This window comes from Vigna unguiculata, chromosome 7 (genome assembly GCF_004118075.2).
Source record: "Vigna unguiculata cultivar IT97K-499-35 chromosome 7, ASM411807v1, whole genome shotgun sequence".
Lineage (NCBI taxonomy): Eukaryota > Viridiplantae > Streptophyta > Magnoliopsida > Fabales > Fabaceae > Vigna > Vigna unguiculata.
Genome location: NC_040285.1, coordinates 34,263,937 through 34,278,835, shown reverse-complemented (window position 1 = coordinate 34,278,835; position 14,899 = coordinate 34,263,937). Strand labels below are relative to the sequence as shown.

General features: G+C 30.7%; 2 protein-coding genes across 2 annotated transcripts; both read right to left on the bottom strand.

Moving 5' to 3' along the window:
* Positions 1-720: 720 nt before the first annotated feature.
* LOC114190494 (probable membrane-associated kinase regulator 6) lies at positions 721-2,103 on the bottom strand. The gene is made up of 2 exons (XM_028079402.1): positions 1,272-2,103; positions 721-1,163 (listed from the first exon to the last, which is right to left on the bottom strand). Exons 1-2 carry the CDS (start codon positions 1,927-1,929, stop codon positions 1,150-1,152), a joined length of 672 nt encoding a protein of 223 aa, XP_027935203.1. The 5' UTR covers positions 1,930-2,103; the 3' UTR covers positions 721-1,149.
* A 3,379-nt stretch (positions 2,104-5,482) lies between these two features.
* Positions 5,483-10,861, bottom strand: LOC114192621. Its single transcript, XM_028082400.1, has 4 exons — positions 10,528-10,861; positions 10,141-10,293; positions 6,821-6,886; positions 5,483-6,174 (listed from the first exon to the last, which is right to left on the bottom strand). The coding sequence occupies exons 1-4, from the start codon at positions 10,648-10,650 to the stop codon at positions 5,506-5,508; spliced, it is 1,011 nt and encodes a 336-aa protein (XP_027938201.1). The 5' UTR covers positions 10,651-10,861; the 3' UTR covers positions 5,483-5,505.
* Between the last annotated feature and the right edge of the window lie 4,038 nt (positions 10,862-14,899).

Below are 14,899 nucleotides of genomic sequence, written 5' to 3'. Positions count from 1 at the left end.
TTCTTTCTGAAATAAGGATTTGTAAACATTTTGTGATGATTGAGGTCAACATAATATTTGACATATTTACCAAAGCTCTTCGCACATGAAAAGATTGCATGTAAGCACCTCAAAATTGATTTTCACATTTTAGTGTATGAAAATTTGGAAACTTGGGAGTCCCATTTCATACTAAGAATCAGCTTCATTTCAACGCAACAATTACTCAAAACTAGTCATCCATTAATATGTTTTAGTCATCATCTTGTAAAAATGAATAACTCTAGGACAATATAAAAACCTTTTGGGCTGGTAGAGTTGAAAATAAGCATGTAACTAAAACAATGTCGTACCCCAATTAGGCAATTATTGATGTTTCAGAACAAGATAGATAGGAATATTCCTGTCTGGATTTGACGCATTAGTTATAAAATAGTAATGACATCTTGTGTTTCTAGGAACTTCTTGAAAATTAAGATTACTAATCTTTATCTTAAAGGTTTTAGATTCCAACTGCTGTAATTCTGTAGCATCATGATAGCATTACAGAGATAATTGTGTTGCGATCATATAAAACTTAAGAGCCTTAATGTTGAGACAAAATTGCGACTATGATAATTCCTCTTCCAAAACGTATTCACAGAATGAAGTTTAGAGAATGATATATACAATTATTTCAGCAACTTTTGCATTACTGAAATTGGGAAGCAGAATCTTATCTGTTGTAAAAGGGTTCCTCAGTGAAGAAAGAAAAATTGAGCCGTGTCTTTATTATTTTCCACTGATTTGAGTGCAAAAAGCTTGACTAACAACATATAATAAATTTCCTTTGCCATTTAAGCAGATGAGAGAATAGTGACAGGATGAGTGGCTGATGATAATTTGGCTTCATGCATATTCAGTTCACATGTGACTGTTATTCTTTCTTATCCCTATTTTCTAAAATTTGATTTGAATCCACCGGCATGTAATATTAGTGAACCATCAGATGCCACCTACTGAAAATATGGTTAAAACTTCCACAACAAGTGTAAAAGCTTTTAGCTACAACAATAAAGTGTCATCTTTTTTTCTTCGTAGTATAAAACGTTTTACAGTGACAGTGACAGTGGATTAAGTTTAATCCCTTTTCTTTGATCTTCATCTTCTCCCTTCCCTTTTGCAGCTCCCTTAACTCATTCTCTCTGCCATAATCAAAGTATTAAAATGTAAGAGCTCCAAAATCCAGAGAATGCTATGATGGGAACAGCTATGTTCAATTGACATCTATAATATGTTGGACTTGCACTTACCGTTACCAATGGATCTTTTGCAATGAAGAACTGCCTCATATATTGAGCTTTCAGAATCACAAGAGTATCGCCAATCATCAGCAGAAAGGGCCACACTAATTCGCGGGGATGTGTCTGAATAGTATCTCCTATTCTTCACAGACACACCTCTTTTAGCAGCAGTTTCAGTGCTTGATTTGTGACCCCTCAGTCTTCTACACAGAGGCCTCAAGAAGTTGAGATACTTCTGAAAGACTCTCCTTGATAATGTTCTGCACCCTTTTAAGGAAAGGCATCTAGAAGGGCATGTAGGAGCCTGACTCTGTGGTGCATGTGAAGATGAAACCGGGCTTGTGTTGGAATCAGAGAACTCATATTCTTCCATTTGCAGTGATTCAACAAAAAGGGGCATGAGGTAGCCATTGGAAAAAAGTTCATCTGCATGGACAAGGGTAAGAGGGGACTGTGAAATTGGGAAGTCAAATTTGGAGTCCTGTGAGTTCTTAAAGAATCTCTTGGAGGGTGGTTTTCTTGGGTCCATCTCAATGAAAGAAGCTTCATCAGATGCATCAAGGGAAGTCCTAAGAGAGGCTTCAAGGCTTTCTAGTGATGGTGGCCTCAGGTTTACTAACCAACTGTATGAGAAGCTTTCAATAGAAAGAGGGTGAGAAGTTTCCATGGTTGTGGTATTGTGAAGGTATAGAAGGGATCTTGGAAAGAATTGACAATTTATGGAAAGGGGATACAAGGAGGTTTATTGCTACCAAAAGCACTCACTCCTCTTGTGCAGCATATATTTTAACTTATATGCATACACAAACACACACACACACCCTTAATATATCATCTCTGTCCAAGAATTAGTCATGTGCCTGTCTGGCAAGAGACAAGAGTTTTAATAATTGGAAATGAGAAAGGAAGAAAAAGAAACAGGAATATGAGCCCACCAATAGTCCCATAATGTCTTGTTTCATCAGTAGTTAGCCTCACCCTCTCTTTTTAATCATTTATTGCTTTAAAATTTCATAAAGGAGGACTTGGTTTGTTTCTAGACTTACATAAATATTCAAATGTTGTTACACTGGGAATTCAATCCAGTAAAAATATGCAGAAGCAGAACAGTACTTTTCCATGCTTTTGAACTTTCCCTTTACCCCTTCAGTAAATTGAAACTCAAAACTAAGTCCTAATTGAAGAACAATTAGATTAAATCCTCTGTTGTTACGATAAATCAATGTTTTAAAACAACATGTGCAATGCTGTTGATTGTACTAAGGTTTTTTACGTTTTTCTATTGTCTTCTTGTTCTGTGTAATAATATTATTTGGATGGACATGACCACTTTAGAAAGGTGATTTCATCAGTGTGATATTACTTTCCAACTGCTGCACGCCTGCAACACCAGGTTAAACTGGAAACTATAAAATATCTCATCGTACAATATTTATTATGTGCATGCAACCTAAATGACATAGATATGTTGTATATTTTATTGTACCATCATGGATTATTATATTCACGAGATACCCTAGGACAACATTATTGTTTCATGAAGAGAAAAAGCATTGTACCATAGTATTTTAGTGGTTTTGAAACTGTGCACAAGATTAGAGTCTTATTTGAGAAATTTAGAATAGAAAACACTGTACTAAATATATCTATCAAGAAATTGTTCTCTAAGCTAGTCTTGCCACTAGCCATTGCTGTGGTAAATTTTAGTTTTCTTCGATAATAACCAAAAGCTCTTTAAAAGGCGAGTGTCGGTAAACCTTTATGTGTAAAAGCAAAATTTTGATTCTAAATCGTATCTTACTTTTCTTTGGGAAAGATCGTGATAAGAAAAAGAGAGGACCAGGACAACTTATGAGAAATAGTTTATAAAAGTTGAAAAAGAATGCACGCACACATATACATAATAAATTTATGGTAATATTGTAAGAAAAATAATAAATAAAATGAGTAATGGAAAAGAAAGAGGAAAAACAATGTAATTCATTACTTTCAAAGGTGTGATAGTTGTTAGTACACGTATAGAGTTAAATGGAGTGTTTATAATGTAAAGGTCAGCAAATCAAAACGAAATTAAATCTCAAGAACAAATAATATTTTTTGGATCTCTAACTTATAATAAATGTTTGCAGAAAAATTTTAAAAAATTTTCATAACAAGTAAAAATATTTATTTAATTTAATTAACTCCTTAATTGGTTCATAACAAGTAATTTTTTTTTTAATTTTAACAATACAGTACTCCCATCAAATTTCCTCTATATGAAACCCTCAACTTCTTCCTTTTTGATTTAATAATTAAGTGTTTAGGATGAACTTGTAATATAGATTGATTTGAAAGACTAATAATAAAAAAAAACTGATGAAATTTGAGGAATTTTATAGAATGTGAGTGTAGTAGGGATTTGAAGAGAGAACAGTTGAGTTTTCTTTTATTAGGTGAATAATGATTATGATATTTTGGTTAGTGAGATTTAAATAAAAGAGTGTTTAAAATTATTTACATGATTCGATTATGGAGATTTGAAGAAGAAAAGTATGAGAATTTGATTAAAAATTTACAGAACTAAATCCAAGCAAAAATATTCCTTCTATAGATGTTAACCATTGACAATGGAGCAAAAGTACAATAAAGCTTAAATTAAAATGTGGTATAAAAATAACCTAAAACCAAATTGACGTGTACAGAGGGACTATCATGCACTCTCTTAAAGAAAGGCATATGCATATTACATACTGATAAATTACACGATAACATTCCCTATTGGCATATGCAGAATCATTGTTTGTTGTTGCCCTTGGACGAGTTCAACTCGAATTTGAATTCTTAAAGAGCAAAACTGATGAGGTTGTCGTGGGGTAAGGAAATTCTGGCTTTTTGATCCACTAGCAGCCTGAGTGGAGCTGCACACAAATCTTCTGAGGCTTAAATGTGTAAGAAAGTAACGTCGCTTTCATGAAAAAACGGGCAAACTGGTTCTGATAAGCAATTCTATGAGATGCTAAAAATGCAGACAAGGGTCCCATCAGCTGTCGGATAAAGTAAGCATCAGCAAAAGTTCTTGGGACAAAAGTTACTGAGCCAGGATAGTAAGTGACTTGAAACCAATTGGTCCCCTCCCCCATGTCCCCATTTAAGAGAATATGTATTTACTGGTAAATACAACACTCATTAATGCAGTCTAATTCTGAAAAGAATGTTGCACCATTCATGCAAGCAGGAAGGACCCAAAGAATTAAGTGGTTCTGATAAAAATTGACAGAATTTTTATCTACAAGAATATAGTTAGCTGAATTGCAGATAAATTTCACAAGGGAGCATCATGACAACCAGCTCAGCAGCAGGTAAAATGTGGCTATAGGCATTAGGCAAACCACATGCACTCATTCTATAACTATTTGTCATTAAGTGCCCTTCTGGGGCCACCTTGTAAGGATGTTAAGACTGGGAGAGGCAACCGATAAATTATTGGATTCTGTATAGCTTAATAAAGCAAACTCTGCATATTGGATTCTCTATAACTTAATAAAGCATACTCTGCTCTGCATTTCGTTTTCAGTCATCCTTCATTGTTCATCTTCCAGAGACTTCTGAAATATTTTATCTTGGAATTCCGTCTACAGATGAAATTCTGAAGTTCTTGCATTTCGTGAAAGACTGTCAACCATCTTAATGTGAAGCTTTACAAACAGTTGAAATTCTGAAGTTCTTGCATTTCGTGAAAGACTGTCAACCATCTTAATGTGAAGCTTTACAAACGGGATCGTGACAAACATTTATCAGCATTGACAATCATAAGAGAGGACTTTGAGCTTGAAAATGATACCATTAGTCTCCTGAGAAACTCATTTGCAACATCCTTTCTGACACTCCTTACTCTTAGTTGAATTTTTTGAAAATTACAAAATCAAGTAGAAACTCATTGAAAATAAGATGTTTTCTAGTAGATTTCAATCAATAGTGAAGAACACGTTCAAGAAAGTGTATTAGATAGTGTTTTGCTGACAGTTCTGCCGACAATAATCGTACTACCGATGTTAAGTGTTTAAATATTGACAAACACAACCCCACCCCGACCTACTCCTCCCCCTTCTGGTTTTAACTTTTAACCCTTTAACTCTCCGAGTTTAACAAAATCTTGATCAAAGCATAATAAGTGCACCTTAATTTGTCTGACAGGGAGTGGAAAATAGACAGATCCAGAAGCAAGAATGCCAAAAAAGTAAGATAGTCAAAAACTTATATTTTATTTCATGAGATCCAGAAATACAAAAGCATTCCACAAACTATGCAACAACATTGATGGTAAGAGGTTCCTAGACCGTACAAAGACAGTACCCATCACCATGCCAAGAAATACAAGTGGTAGTATCCTCTGAATGTTAAAATGTGCCAAGGCAAAACAGACTGAACTAACTAATATTGCACTCCATACAGGCATGTATTTGGTTAAAGATGGGAGAAGGAAACCACGGAAGACAATCTCCTCCCATATTGGAGCACAAACTGAGACTACCACAGCATAGAGCGCCATTGCCACAGGGTCTCGAGCAACAATGGATTGCTCTACACTTGAGACGGGAACTGGAGTATATTGAAGAACAGGTAACAAATTTAGGTTCATTTGTGATAGCTGATTGATAAGGGGGAACATAAGGCAGCCCAAACCAACATCAAACTGCCACTTCCCCTTCAGTTCAAATTTGAACCAATCAGATGAAAGAGGTTGAAACTTTGCAAGACAATGCCGAAGAATTGCTATCCCAACCACACCTTCAGCAACATCGGTCAAGAGGCTGTACAATGCTTGCCCTCTGTATGTAAGGGATTCCTTTCTAAACCCTGCTGTGTATGCTAAAAAGGGAACTATCCAAGATCCTACAAACCAAAATGAGGCAATCCAGAGGAGCATAACCTGCAGAATTCAACTTAGTTTGTCCTTCTAGATGTAATGATACTAAGAACATATTTTATATTTGGAACATGGAATAGAATCAGAAGTGTATTTTAATGACAACAAAAACTCCTCTAAAATCAAATGTTACGATTGCTATATATAACTATTTTACAATTTTGCACTTGAACAGAAAAATTTCAATATAAAAGAAGTAATAATTTTAGTTTTCCAAATTCAGATGGTCAATTTTATAATAATTTTTAAATATAAAGGAAATTTATTAATTTTGCAGCCCTTTTAATACGGAGAGTGGGTAAACCAATAAATATCATTTTTAACCACATTATTATTTGTCAATCAAGTAATACCTTTTATCATTTTTGCATTATTGACATTGGGGTAAAGTTGTCAAGCAATAACTTTATTGCCTTATTGACAGCCAAGAATCCCCATTCACTATAAAAGAATAGGAACCGGCATTCCTGGCAATGCAGAAGTAGGCCTGAATGGAATGGCCATTTCATGCCTTTTCATTTACTAAACATAAAAATAGAGCTTCCTCTGGTAAGAAGACATGAAATCCTTGATCTGAAGTACAAAAACATACTCAAAATATTGACAGCATTGATAATGGTATCAAAAAGTTAGAAACCATATACTTTACCTGAACAATAGTTTTTGCTGTCCAAGGAACTGTCCACGGTTTCACATCATGAATAACAGTTATGACCTGAAATGTTGAAAGCACAGTACAATTACAATCTTTGAGACTCCCTAAAGATGTTTTAATTCTCTATGACAGATTTATACGAACACAATATTATTGATTAATACAAAATGAACTAATAGAGCTACTACAATCAAGAAACCTTAGAGAATACCTAGAGACTAAGCTTCTACAGGAAGATAACCTCCCTAACTGCACTTCAACATAGTAATACTCACTTCCTTCCTGCCACTATGCAGTCCTGCTCCCTATGAACCTACTATTCACCAACGAATCCCTCTCTCCTCACACTTCATCATTACTAACTCCCATCCCATTCACCTATTGTCCTTCTTCGGGAAGTGTTTAACAACTTGTTTAAGGTCAGATGGCAAAGATTTAAAAGCAAATTGATGTTTAGACAGTTTGATAATGTTAGAAATTCTTTTGAGAGCGATGTCATCAGATTCATTTTAACCAAAAACATATGAAGACTTAATCTATACGACTCTAATTTATCTTGTCCTACACAGCATTTCCAAATCAATTGTTGTTAGATATAGTTCTCATTTTACTTCTTTTTATCTTTCCGTCTGTGTTGTATTGATTATATAACTAATTGCTTCAGTAAGTTATTACAAACTTTGTTAAACGTCTATCTACTCTTATATATAAAGGACTTCTGTAACAAAGAATAGACAATTACTCTTAGCATCGCTTCGATCTTTGCTCTCCAAAACTAATCTTCTCACGTTCTTGTTTGTACTAACTCATGAAATTAGGTAGAAGATCCATGCATATTTTATCATCAAACTGGTACAAAGGCATGCCAGCTGCATTCTGAGTTGTGCAATTCTTCTTTTGCCAATAAGACAGTTGATAATTTCCTTTGTGCATAAAGTCACTTGTTAATTCTCTTGCGCCCATTGGAGATCATGTCTCTTACAAAGATCTTGATTCCATTCCTGAGGGATAGCGAGTATGATTATGTTATCATCAAAGGCATGCTTCTTGCCCTCGATCTACCTTAATGGATATGGAAGTACTGAAAGAAAAAAAAAACAACGCTGATTTATCCTTTTACCTATCTGTCAACATTGATCAAACTTCATCATAATCATCCTCCAATGATCAACAGATGCAAATTGATAGTGTTACCCACAATATACTAATTTTTGTGGCGAACTGGTCGTTCCAGTGGTTGAAGTCATGATGGTCAAGCCTCAATTCAGTGCCAAGTATGTTTCAAGTTTTGTCCTGCAATGCTTTCATGATACAATTTATTCAATCCACAGTTTCAACCTCCTCAAGTCTCTCACACTTCAAGCATGCGCTGACCTCAAGGAAATTCACATTTCACTTCTCATTGGACGCAACCACCTCCTCATTCTTTGCAACATCCGTATCAACCTTCACAGTTTGCTACTTCCCCAACATGTTACCTGTCCCAAAGCGCCTCAAGCAATGTTAACCAATATGGATCAAGCCATTTCTTAGACATGGTTCCCTTGGTTTAGTGCTTCTTGTTACTGTGGCTCAAAATATTCAACAAACACCTCTTTCTGAAGGTATTGGTCAGATCTTCATGGAATGGATAAGTTTTACCCATTTCCTCATTCAGTTGTACTTTCCTTACATCATTACATAATCTAAAATCCATTTTATTCGTACCAAACTTTGACACGTTTCTTCCACTACAAAGAATCTTCTGTGTTAGTAAATTTGCTCAAGATAACAATGCTTACTTTGAGTATCATCCTAAATATTTCTATGTCAAATGTCAAGCATCCAATGAAAGTCTTCTACACAGACAAGTTCGACTTGATTGCTTCTATTAGTTTCCCAGCTTGTGTCTTGCCTCTTATATACATAAACCTTCTATTTTCCTACTCCAAGTTTAAAACTCTCACTATTTCTAATAATAATTTTGATTGTAATGCTCATACCTAGCATTTACATTTAGGAAACACCAATTTCAATGTACTTCGACTTGTTTTTCAATCTTGTATAATAACTTTCAATATTAAAACTAGTTTGTCATTTTGTTTAGCTCATTGTATGGGCAAAGCACATAGACTCCTTTCTCATCATTCTCTCACTACATATAATTCTCCCTTTGATTTAATTTTTAGTGATTTATGGAGACTTTCACTTGTGCCATTTACTAATAATTATTCTTACTAGATTTCCTTTATGTTGTGTTTGGATCAGGTAATTTAGAAAGGTAACAGAAAGGGAAAAAAAGGAAAAAAGAGTAAACCCCATTCTAGTTCTTCCACAACTTTGCAAAAAGTAGTCCATTATAGTCTTATTCTCCAATTTAATTTTTACAATTGTTTTTCACAAAAAAAAAAAAGAAGGATTAAGTGGCTGTCATCTCGTAAAATCTAGGTCAAAGTTGAGAATTTTGTTTAGTTAGGAATTGAAGTGACTAATACACAACGACCAGAGTGGAAATTCACTTGAACAAACAATCCAACCATTTCTCTTTGTGGACTTAAAAACTGAGGGTATGATAATCTTAATGTAAAGTTAAATAAAAGGTAAATAGAGAACAGGTTGAAGGATAAATAGCCAAAAAGGTCCACCAAAAAGACAATTATATAAGAATAGTATGAGTGTAAGAGAGAAAAATAGTTATAAATTATGATCTGCAACCACAGCTACAGCTACAAAAGTGTAGTTTTGGAGGTCTCTGAAATAACAATTGAAACCACATCGACCTCATTAGTCTGATTTTTTTCTAATTATGTGATATTGAATTGTTTAAGAAAATACAGAGACTAACTCCATATAATGAAGATGGATCTCTAGAATTCTACGGGAGGAAAAGATAGTGCATGCCATGCAAGAGAACTGAACCTTCCTCAAACCCACAGAAATTCCTGCCTCCCTCACTTCCCCCTCTTCCCTTACACAGTCTTTAACTTTATGAGTTAGTTTTCCTCACCTTTTGACACGTAGGGAAGTTTTTTTACAGCCTAAACAAGCCACTTTTCTCTTCTCACTCACTTCTAACATGGTCTAACACAGGAATTCCTAACATAATAACAAAGGAATCAGAACTACAATTTAAAACCATGATTCTAAAACAAAATAGTATTTAAGAGGGTTTATCTTTCTTTAATCAGTGACAGCCTTCACAGTATATTTGGACATTTCCATCCATTGAATGTAAATTAAACCCATGGGCTTGTGCACTTTAAAACAAGATGAACACAAGCATTAACCAAGAATAGAAACTTCAAAATTCAAAACAGAACAGATGAAGTAAATACCGAATGAATAGCAGCAAACCAATCTTTTTTCAGGTCATCGGACTGGTCATCTTCGTGCTTCACCAAATCTTCTGCCAATTCATCGTCTTTGAGCTCAGAACCATTAATTTCTGATGAAGTGTTTTCATGTTTAAAACACAAAAATCTCCATTTCTATAATGGACAAATGATTCAGATCAATAATAAAGAACAGAAAACTAAACTAGCTTCATACACCAACTGCGTATTTTATGCACCAATCCAATCATTTAATGAAATTCCTCGACAATTAATTAATTGATTAAAAAAATCAATACCCAATTGACCCATTAGATTAAATATCAATAAAAATAATATTTTTAAGTAAAAAAAAAAAAAAAAAAAACTTCGTTGAAAAACAAAACTTACTTTTGTGGGAAAGGTGATAGATGATTGGGATGGAATAGAAGAGGAAGGTAGATAGAAAGACGAAACCCTAGAGTTGTGGTGAAGGGGGAGAGAGAAGGGAAGGGAAGAAATGGTGGTGGACATTGATGGCAGTGCAACAACAGAGATTGATGAAGCGAGTTGATTGTTCACTGTGCATCATATACACAAAAATATCGCCATTGGATTGGAGCTTCCACCCCACCAATGAAACCAACACAGACTGTTGTTCTAATAATATCATGCGTCAATCGCCTAAACCATGAATTAAACTTCGGCCTATTTCAAATTTTCATACTCTTAAATTTAGTTAGTGGTAATAATAAATTAAAATTGATAATTATCACATAATCAGGGATAGAAACTTGGGTTGCATATGACAGCATTTTGCTTCAGTTGTGTAAATAATATCCACATTTTATTAGGACGTGGCTGTAGGTTGATGTTTCATATTTTGTCCGTTTACCATTTTTGTTACCTTTCTCTCTTTAGTGACATTTGTTCACATTTTTTTTGTTACATTTCTTCTTTTGAGTATTTTTTTGCATTTTATTGATATATATATATATATATATATATATATATATATATATATATATATATTTTGGTGAAAAGGAGAAGGAAGAAATCATAATGTATTAGGAATATAACTATGGCATCGAATCAAAATAAAAAGGTTAAATATTCGTCTTTCTTCCATCTTTCATCCATTTTTATTTTTGTTTTAAATATAAAAAATAAATGATATATTGTGTTATTTTTTTTTCACGTGTTACATAATATTTAAAATACATTTGAGTTAAAATTATTAAATGATAAACAATTCAAACACTATTAATTTAAAATATCTTCTGACACATAACAAAATTATAAATAATTAATTAAAAGAATAATATTCATTTATTTTTAAACTAAAATTTAAAATAGAGATAAATTTCAGTTTTGTGTTAAATTTTAAAAATTAAAATATATTTAACACAAATAAAAATTAAAATTATTTACAAGAAAAAAAAAACATTATAAACATGAAATTTTAAAAATTTTAAAAGTTATGAGATTTTTTATATAAACATCTCATACCATTAAAAAATTAGTTCTGTTTAAAAAAAATTACAATACAATGCAGGAATAAATATTTAATTAAAAACACGTTAAATTGTACTTAAACTGATACCTAAATAAAAATGAGTATGCACTTCAACTATCATTCCTATGATATTGAAGTAAAATTCCATTTGGAGTAATTCAACACTTAATTATAAATTTTGGATAAATTATTAACAAATAAAAATTATATTATAAAAATCACGTAAATTTTTGATTTATGCACAAAATAAATAATTATTTTTATATAAATAAATATTTTTATATAAATAAAAATTACAATAATTTAGATTCCCGGATGGTTTCGATATCTCACAATCTACTTCTGTAAGTTTTATTAGGTAAGAACTTTGACTTTTTTTTAACTAGTTTTCATAGTTTTCATTTCTTAATGTTTCGGTAATTTTGTTGTGTCTCCAGCGTCGTTGACTGCCATTTTAAATTTTCATCTACTTTTATATTTTGTTTTTACGCTAAGTAAATTTCTACATTTTTAATTTATATTAGCATTTTTATAGATTTATTTGTAAAGAACCATTTTTTTTTTACTTATGTCTTCAAACTTTGAAATTTGTAGTAAATCTTTTTTTAGTCTCTACAACAATAAAAATAAAATAGTTTCTCAAATTTAATGTTGTTTAGCTACTAAAAGCATAATCTATTTTTCTTCTACTCTCTTTATATATATATATATATATATATATATATATATATATATATATATATATATATATATATATTTATTGTATACAGTGATATGATCAGATAATAAGGAGATATGTATTTAAGAAGTTCTGCACCATCGTTTACATAAACTAAATGTAAACAAAAAAGTAATGCATACTCGACTACAAACAAATATGGAAAAGAAATCTATGATAAGATTGTAGGCTTAATTATCTTAATCTGTATTAATTTAAAAAAAACATTTGAAAGTTTATAATATTTATAATAAGCATACAAAAAATTCTCATATATTTTTTTCTTAATTATATTTTAAAATTAGAAAGAATGAAAAGAAAAAACAAATCATGTAAAATATATATATATATATATATATATATATATATATCCCCTATTTTTTAATGCAATCATAATTATATTTTTTTTTTAAATATAGAAGCACAAATTATCTTTTTTCCACTATAAATCATAAATAAATCATTAATGTATTTAATTGGATATTTTCTATCAAGTATAAATTACATTATAATCTTACAATTTATAATAAATATAAATATAAATATAAGGGACCCATCTAACTTGGTATGGTTTATTTTAAAACATAAATATTTAGTCTGTTGCATAAAAATATTGTCTAAAATGTTAAAAAGAAACAGATATATCAATATTTGACCATATATGAGTGCGATGAGTTTGGTAAAAAGGAAAGAACTTGGAGTGTGTTGGGTAGTGTTTATACAAAAACAAGTTGAGAAAGGTTGAAAGAATATTTGATCTTTAATTTTCATTTTCATTCATTGTTGATTGATGACTTAATTAATGCATTAGGATACTTGGGCTATCAAAAACTACATTTAACTCGTATATTATATTATTGACTGGTTGTTTTATGTAATATTTTATTTATACTAGTTTCAAACTAAATTTAGACTCATATTTTACTCTTAATATTCTGATTTTACTTTAAAAATTTGTTAAATTTTACTTTTCTTTTCATGTTTAGTTTTATTTAACATGACATTTTGTTGTAATATATTAATGTGATCATATATTACTTATCAGTTATGTTTTCGTTTGGAGTGAAGATGAAGTACTAAAAAAAAGGAAAACAAATATTTCTTAAATAGAAAGAGAATAAAAAGTGAAAAATAATCAACATAAAAATTATAGATTTGATTGATATAAAAAATAATAAAATAAAATTATTAAGTAGTAATAGAGTAATTTATTAAAATAGTTTTTATTAAATTTAATAGAAATGAATATGAATTAAAATTAAAACTACGTCCTATTTGTAATTTTTTAAAGTTTTGCTTTTAACTTCTTTAAAACAGAATTAATTAATAAAATAAAAAATAGAATGCCTAAAAGTGTTAGAGAGAGTAAAAATGAAAAACAAAAAATAAAAACATGATTCATGAGTTGATGCAATGATACAAAAAAAAAAAAATGTGTGGTGCTGGTGTTTTCTTGTTCAAATTAGTAAATTAGGTGTGTGTCTCTCACTTTATGAGAATGAAAAAAATAAACGAAACAAAAGCATATTCAAACCAGTAGTTATGAGTTGAAAATGGATAAATGCAGTTTGTTTTAAAATTTGTTTATCCAAATTTGGAGCTAAAGCTTTGTGGACGGTGGAATCTCTTAAATTCGAGTATGACAGAAAACACGTTATCTCAGGAATAACTAACCATAATTTTGGAACTCATCATTCATCTATTTATGAATATAATTATTGCATGGCCAAAAAGTCGTGAATTTTCTATTCAACCATAACATAATATTTTATTTATTGGCTAAATAGATTTTTTCTTATATTAAACATTATTTTAATGTAATCATAATATTGTGATATAAGTTTGATCTCAATTTTATTTACAATAAATGAGTAAATTTTATTCTTTCTATTAAATTCATATAAACGTTTTATCGTTAAAAGATCCGAATTAAGAATATAAGGATACAAGCATTTAACGTGTATTCTCTTATAAATTCTCTAAGTTTTGTTTGGATTGACAAATTTAATGTAGATAAGATTTGGGATGCGTAAATTGTACATGTAGTAATTTAAGAAGGTGATTTGCAAATAAGGAAAGAATGGTGGATTGTAAAATTTAAAATTTTTAATGAATTTGTATGTTATCTTTTCGTTATGCTTTTAAAATATACTAATGCATATTTATTCTGATGTTTTGTAATATATTAAAATTTTCAATACATAAAATTAATATTTTAAAAACCAGTAATTTAATTTTTATTTTTATATTTAAGTTTATAATTTATTTTATTTTCATAGTTTTTTACTTAATTAAATTTTAATATTTTTAAATAAAATAAATTTGATTATTTTATTAAATTAAAGTTAACACTCTTTAAAAATTATTATTATTCAAATTTAAACGCTAAAATGAAATTACTGATTAAATCAATACTTAAAAAGAACACCATAAAAAATATCACAACAAAATGTAGACTCGTTATATTTGTCCCACTCAAACCACCGCAATGACTCCTTTGCCCTCTCATCATCATGCATCGGGTAGTGTGTTGTATTGTGATTGAATTT